The 7,366-nt window shown below is 43.8% G+C and overlaps 1 protein-coding gene across 1 annotated transcript; it reads right to left on the bottom strand.

The window, feature by feature from the left end:
- Positions 1-307: 307 nt before the first annotated feature.
- BIOF (biotin F) lies at positions 308-4,102 on the bottom strand. The gene is made up of 11 exons (XM_078586530.1): positions 3,809-4,102; positions 3,583-3,698; positions 3,388-3,495; positions 2,619-2,857; positions 2,504-2,545; positions 1,935-2,022; positions 1,721-1,854; positions 994-1,082; positions 767-917; positions 609-677; positions 308-523 (listed from the first exon to the last, which is right to left on the bottom strand). Exons 1-11 carry the CDS (start codon positions 4,014-4,016, stop codon positions 421-423), a joined length of 1,347 nt encoding a protein of 448 aa, XP_078442656.1. The 5' UTR covers positions 4,017-4,102; the 3' UTR covers positions 308-420.
- Between the last annotated feature and the right edge of the window lie 3,264 nt (positions 4,103-7,366).

Here is a 7,366-nt window from a genome sequence, read left to right as displayed (position 1 = left end):
GAAAACTCTCTTTGGGGACTTTGGATCTCCCTCTCTGTATCACTCTCAGTGTGGGAACTCTGATGAACAAAATCCTTATATTGGATGTCTTTTTTCAGTTTCCTCATAAAAAACAAAAATACACTGTCCTTGGTGATATCATGTTAACTTATATAATTGGCCAATCAATCATCCAATGGTACTCATGATTAATCAACCTGACTAATTTGATCAGTTAATTAAACTGTATTCATTAATTTGGTCTGACTTTGATTTGGTCTGTTTTGATTGGATTATAAATTGACGGTCCCAGAACCTAAGAAAAGAATTAATATCATCCGAAGATACTAAGAAAAGAATTAATATTATTACAAAACTTCATGATTATTTTCCATGTACCCATCTCTAAGTTGATACCCTGGGCAAGGAGAAATTTCCGAGTCAAAGCCTTGAGCCCCCTTGAAGGCTCACACATAATGACAGAGCATCTGCCAGCTGCTTAATATCATCCGAAGTGTGCGCCGCACACAAGGTCAATCTCAACCTGAAAACCCAAATTGACACCAAATCATAACTTGGTTTCAATCCAAACATAGAAGTTTATAAATATTTTTTCTTAAAGAAAGAACCTGCAAGAATTTGCGGGTACTGTGGGGGGCCTGATGGCAATCACATGGAACCCATGCTTGATCATGTATCTGAACCATCAGCCAAGAAATAAAAAAGTCAAGTGAAGGCCCCAAAGAAACAAAAAGTGAGATGAGCTTATTTGGAGTAGGAAAGAAACCTGCTTGCACTAAGCGCAGCTTCTTCACTCCCCACAACTAGGGAGACGATGGGGCTTGAGGCTTGATGCTTGGTCAGAGTAGAGAACTCCGTCACCCTTCTCCAAAGCTCCTTTCTTCGCCATTTCTCTTTCCTGGACACCATCACAGCAGCTGCCAATTGAAGAGCTGATATTATGATCACAAGAACTCTTAATAGTAGGAAGAGCATCTGATTTGGGAACTGTACCATGAGCAGCAGCCACGACGGGAACGGGAAGAGCAGTTGAAAATATGAAGGAACGGCCCCGCGACATTATGAGTAATTTCCATTTGGCACTGAATAAAAGGCATCAACAATAAATAATCAATTAAAGTATGAACTGGGTTGGCAGACCACGACAGATTTGTCATCCCAAAATATGTCATCTGTTGATAATACGAGACAAAGAATGAGACAATGATGAGGCAATGACAAGGCAACGATGAGATGAGCATGAATTAGTCATCAAGATGATTCGTACGTACAATGATGATGATAATTAGTCATCATGTTGCACCACCACATCATCAGCTTGTAATCATCCTGTCATTTGCATTGTACCCAAAACAGATGACAAACGTTTGGGATAGCTCTGATGATGATGAGGCTGCGGCGAAGTGATGATCGGTGTGTCATCGAGATGATCCATATGTATGAGAATGCCGATTAGTCATTGCCATGGTAATCATCCATCATCACCATCCTAAACAAATCCAAACCCTAAGTATGAATGAGTGGCCACTCCCATTATTATTACTTTTGACCTTACCACCAGACTGTTTTCATACTGAATTCACTCACAAATAAACCACATAAAACTAATGGTGAAAAATAGAAAGTGATGTGGATGTTTTTTTCCTTTCTCCAGGATGAAAATTTTTGGTTTTGTTCAACGTTTGGTTGAAAATGGAAGATAATTACAGCACAAGATTACCTGCAAGCAATAAATCCCCCTTGGCAGCCTGCTGCCTTACTCAGAGTGCCAATGCAAATGTCCACATCATCTTCACAGTCATACAATTCAGCAACACCGCCGCCATTATTTCCGCAAACAAGTGTGCCATGCGCCTACAAGAACAAGCTAGTCAACTCCAACAGGAAATCTTTACCCAAGCTTCAAAATATATAAGAAAGCAAAATGTACAGACGTCATCAATGGCCAATAAAAAGTTGTGTTTCTTGCGGAGCCTCACAAGCTGGTTCATGGGAGCAAAATCTCCATCCATACTGAACAAACTGCGAGAAAAATAATTAGTTGGAAAAACTTAGAATACATTGCTGAATATCAATGACTCCCAGAAAGCAGCCCCAAATGAATGTTTAGATGACCTGAAAGTCTAGATTTAGACCAAGGGGTGTGATTGATGATGATGGACCATCCAACCGATCCAGTAAAGGGAATGGGCTATTTGGTCTGAGCAGGTCCTGAAATGTGGTAGGCCCAACTAATCTCTATCTCTCTCTCTTCCATGCCCTCTGGGCGCTTGCTTTACATTCTGAGGAAGCAGTACCATGATGCTTCTCACTTCCTCCAGTCAATCAATCATGATCAATCAAGCTCAATTCATCATTGATCTCTAGATCGTGATCTGATTGTCTGGTCGATCTGCTCAATCAAATCAAAGTTTGCATTGAACATTAACCCTTAATGACACCAAGACTAATGCCCGTCAGGATCATCAGCAAATCAAATGACTCAGTAACTAGATGTTTTTACCTGTCGGTAATGACCACTTTCTTTTCTGCTGTGCAACTAGATCTGTAGAAAAGACGCTTCAAATGAGGTTTTTGAGAAATTAGATAAATGATTAGTTATGATTAAGATAACCTACAACAGAACATCAAGATGGGTCATGTTACAGTGTTTGTATACAAAGACCTCTACTTCATGCCGCCTCTCAGCAAGGTGGATGCCATCAATAATAGAAGCATGATTCAAAGCATCGGAAAATATGGCTATCCTTTCATTCTTGGATGACTTTCGATCACTGGCTAAGATTGAGCTCATGCTTCCAAGAGCAGAAATAAAAGCCATGTTGGCGGCAAAACCTGTTGGGCATAAAATACAACTCTGTAGAAGAAAATGTGCTTTGAGGATGTCTTAGAAATTGTGATCGATGGGATGAAATTTTAAAGCTCAAAAACGAGTAGACAGCGTTGCGTAAGGTTAAGTCAAAAGTTAAATTATCGTTGGTCCAACAAACATACAGCAAAATTCAAATAACGAAGAACTCAAGTATAAATTCAGAAAATGGTTAGTGTCGGTCTTACCAATATCATGATTCATCATAGATTGTATTGAAAAGGTAGAGATGAGGAGGCCTGAACCTTGGAACCCAATTCAGCGCATGGGATGAATCGCTTCATCAACTTTGAAACAAAATTGCAATAATATGATGCATTTTATAACGAATGCATCTATCGTTACAATCATTATTCTTTGAGTATCTAAGAAATGAATACTGTGCAACTCACATTACCATGTAAACATTTCATAGAAAGATCAAAGCTGGGAAAAAGCATATCCGATAAATATCTTCCCATTTATCTCTTAATCAGCATTTTAAGAAAAAAAATTCCAGGAAGCTTTCGGAAGATCACCTCCTTCTTCTTCAAATTAGCAAGGGAATCCTCCAGAAGCTTATGATAATTTGTGTGGCCACAGATCAAAGCGGAACCTCTTGGACCCATCCCAAGCTCCATTGAAGCCTGAAAAGAATATTGAAATACATATTCGAACACATCAACATGCCACAATCAAACTGGAAAAAACATAATAAATTCCCAAGAAACTACCTTCATCGACGCCATTCGAACCGCAGGATGGGTGCTTAAGCCCAAGTAATCGTTTCCGGAGAAAAGGATCAGCTTTCGAACAGGACAAGATTTCTCCGAGTTGCCCACTTTCACGCCTAGAACACATGCAAGAAGATTAATGATAGATGAAGAATAAGCCAGGGAAGTCGATACTGACCTTCGTTCGCCTATTATCGTGCGAAAGATAGCAGGAATGTGAATTAACCTGGCGAATTATCATCAAAGATCAGGTTTTTGAAGGTGGGTTCGTCCATCTCCACCTCTACGGCAGCGCGATCGTCTGGGCGCGGGCCATCCGCTAGATTTTCGTCGTAATCGGAGACATGGCCGGGCAGAGAGATTGGTTGCGCGACGCGGATGACCCTACGCGATTCCAACCTCGCCAGCACCGCCTCCACCCACTCGTCCCACATCTCCGTCTCTCTCTCTCTCTCTCTCTCTCTCTCTCTCTCTCTCTCTCTCTCTCTCTCTCTCTCTCTCTAACACAAAATTCCCACAAAGGAACCGGGGCCTTGTTCTTTGTTCTGTTCTTTTTCTTTTTCAAAGACGAACAAAATTCGCACATTCCCACAAATTTGCACGTTCGCACAAAATTATACTAAAATTTGCACAAAGCGAACAAAAGAATAGAACATGGGTCTGTGCGACGTTATGTTCCAATTCATTTTTATTCTGTTCGGAAAACCGAACAGAATAACAATTCATACAAATTCGCACCAAATGAACAGAAAGACCATGTCTATCAATAATCGATGCATGACCCTCAACCCAGTAATTGGGTCTCTCTCAAACACCTACTTAGATATCTTAAGGGTACGTTCAACTTCTCTCTTCAGTTTTATGTAGACATGTTCGTTCTGTTATGTTTGTTTAAAATGAACAAAACATTCGCACAAACAAACCGCACAAGGGTCTGTTCGTTGTCCTGTTCTCTTTCTGTGCGAATATTAGAACAGATGTTTGAACATTTCGCACAATTTGCACAAATTCGCACAATTCGCACAAATTCGCACAATTCGCACAATTCGCACAATTCGTACAAATTCGCACAATCCGAACAATTCGCACAATTCGCACAAATTCGCACAATCAAAACAATTGGCACAAACCGAACAAATTCGCACAAACCGAAAAAATCCGCACAAACCGAACAAATTCGCACAAACCGAACAAGGAATCTCCCCCTTCAGCTTGTTGCTGTGAAGATCGAGTCTTTGGATGTTCTTTAGGTCTCCGATGGCGGCCGGAATCTCCCCGGAGAGGAGATTCTCGTCCCTGGCTTCGAATCCTGGCGAGAAGAATGAGAACGAGAGGCTGGGACTCTAGGAGAGGCTGAGGACGAGAAGGAGACTGGGAGTCTGGGACTCTGAGAACGAGAACGAGGGCGGGAGACTGGGAGTCTGGGGCTCAGTGAGAACGAGAACGATGAAGGGAGACCAGGAGTCTGGGACTCTGAGAAAGAGAACGAGAGTAATTTTTTTTTTTCTAAAAAACCTTAAAAAATTTTGCACAATTCGCACAAAGCGAACTGCACAGCCGTCTGTGCGAAGTTCTGTTCGTTTTCAACATTGTTCTGTTCGGAAATCCGAACAGAACTCGCAATTCGCACCAACGGAACAGAACGACCATGTCTAGTTTTATGCTAACACTCCCTACACACTGCATGTTTTCAGTGATGCCGATTGGGCTGGTGATCACCTGGATCAAAAATCCACGAGTGGTTTCTTTATTTACTTAGGTAAAAATTTCATCAGCTGGGCCTCTAAAAAGCAGACTACAGTCGCTCGCTCCTGCACCGAAGGTGAGTATAAAGCTGTCTCCAACACCACAACAGAACTCATCTAGATTAAATCTCTTCTTCAAGAACTTCACATTTCTACTCCGTCTCCTCCAATCCTCTGGTGCTATAATATTGGAGCCACCTATCTCATAAAAAATCTGGTTTTTCATGCCCGCACGAAGCATATTGAAATCGATTTTCATTTTGTTCGTGATTATGTCTCACGAGGGTTAATCCAGGTTTCTTTTCTGTCCACACGAGACCAACTTGCAGTCTTCCTCACTAAACCTCTTCCCAAGGCTCGTTTTTCTGTACTCAGGTCTAAGCTCAATTTCTACCCACGCTTGAGCTTGCGGGGGAGTGTTAAGGACACGAGCTCCAATACTGTCCAACAGGATCAACCGCCACACTCACGTCACCTGCCGCCAGCACAACAGCAGTCGTCACCTGCTCCTAAGGCGCCAAGGCAGCTGTCATCATCACTTGCCATCAAGCACCACCGCCATCTCCTGCCATGATAACCACTATCGTATCACGACGGCGGACTCCATTCGAATTCCTTTCCTCTAGTGTATAAACTGAGACACTTGCACCACTATAAATAGCGTGGTGTATAACATGTTTAAGCACGGAAGATCAATATACTTTCATCAGTTCTGTTTCTTCAATATCTTCCTGGTTTCAGCATTCATCATCGTCCACTCTCTTCTTCATTCTTCAACACTCTCTCTCACTTTCTGCCTACTCCATCTTTCTGTTACTCTCTCCTCTCTCTTTCTCTATTTCTCTCACTCTCTTCTCTCTTTCTCTATCTCTCTCTCTCTTCTCTCTCTTCTCTCTCTTCTCTCTCTTCTCTCTCTTTCTCTCTTTCTCTATTTCGCTCACTCTCCCTCCAATCTCTTTCTCTACTTCTCTATTTGGCTCACTCTCTTCTCTCTCTTTGTCTATTTCTCTCTCTCTCTTCTTTCTCTTTCTTTGTTTCATCCACTCTCTCTTCTCTCTCTTTCGCTCTGATCTCTCTGTCCCTCACTCTCTCTCTGTATGTCTACTCTCTATTTCTCTCACTATCTCTCCTGTCTTTCCCTCTAATCTCTCTATCCTTAACTCGCTCTCACTTTCTGCCTACTCCCTATTTCTCTCACTCTCTCCTCTCTCTTTCTCTATTTCACCCACTCTCCCTCCTCTCTCTTTCTCTATTTCTCTCACTCTCTCTCCTCTCTCTTTCGCTATTTCTCTCACTCTCTCTCCTCTCTCTTTCTCTATTTCTCTCACTTTGTTCTCTCTCTTTCTATATTTCTCTCACTCTCTCTTCTCTCTTTCTCTATTTCTCTCACTCTCTCTCCTCTCTCTTTCTCTATTTCTCTCACTCTCTCTCCTCTCTCTTTCTCTATTGCACCCACTCTCTCCTCTCGCTATCTGTTAGGCCCCTAACTAGTCGGCATTCCTTGCCCAGAGGCCTGCATGTTTGTTGGGAAGGATTGCCCTTGTATTTGGCTCACGACATTTCTAAGGACTGACTCATTATGGATAGCGATATCCAAATGCCTGATCTATTAGGCCATTGCCACTGCCGGTGGTGATTCACGATAGACTGCGCACGTGCCCGTCCATGCCCAAGGCGGGACGGATCAGGTACGGTCCGTGCATGCTGGGCGCGCGGGCTGAACGGCACAGGCGCGCGCGCAAGCGTGGCGTGCCAACGCCAAGCGCCACGCGCGGGCGCCAACGCTACCCGCCAGCGCTGAGCGCTGCGTGCGGGAGCGGGAAGCGCTGCGCGCGGGTGCGGGACGCGCAGGCCGGGCGGCATGCCGCGGACGCAGCACGCAGAGTTGCGCGGGATGCCGCGCAGCGGCCGCACGGGCGGCATGCGCATTGCGTGTGTGGGGCGCGCGGCTGGGAGACATCCCCGCCAGGAGACCAAGGCATGTGGCGCACTGAGAGCGCCGGGACGGCATAGTGGGCGCGTGGCGCTCCTGCGGGTAA

Source organism: Wolffia australiana, chromosome 14, assembly GCF_029677425.1.
Source record: "Wolffia australiana isolate 7733 chromosome 14, ASM2967742v1".
NCBI lineage: Eukaryota > Viridiplantae > Streptophyta > Magnoliopsida > Alismatales > Araceae > Wolffia > Wolffia australiana.
Note: the sequence above shows the minus strand (reverse complement) of the source record. Positions and strands in the feature narration are given on the sequence as shown.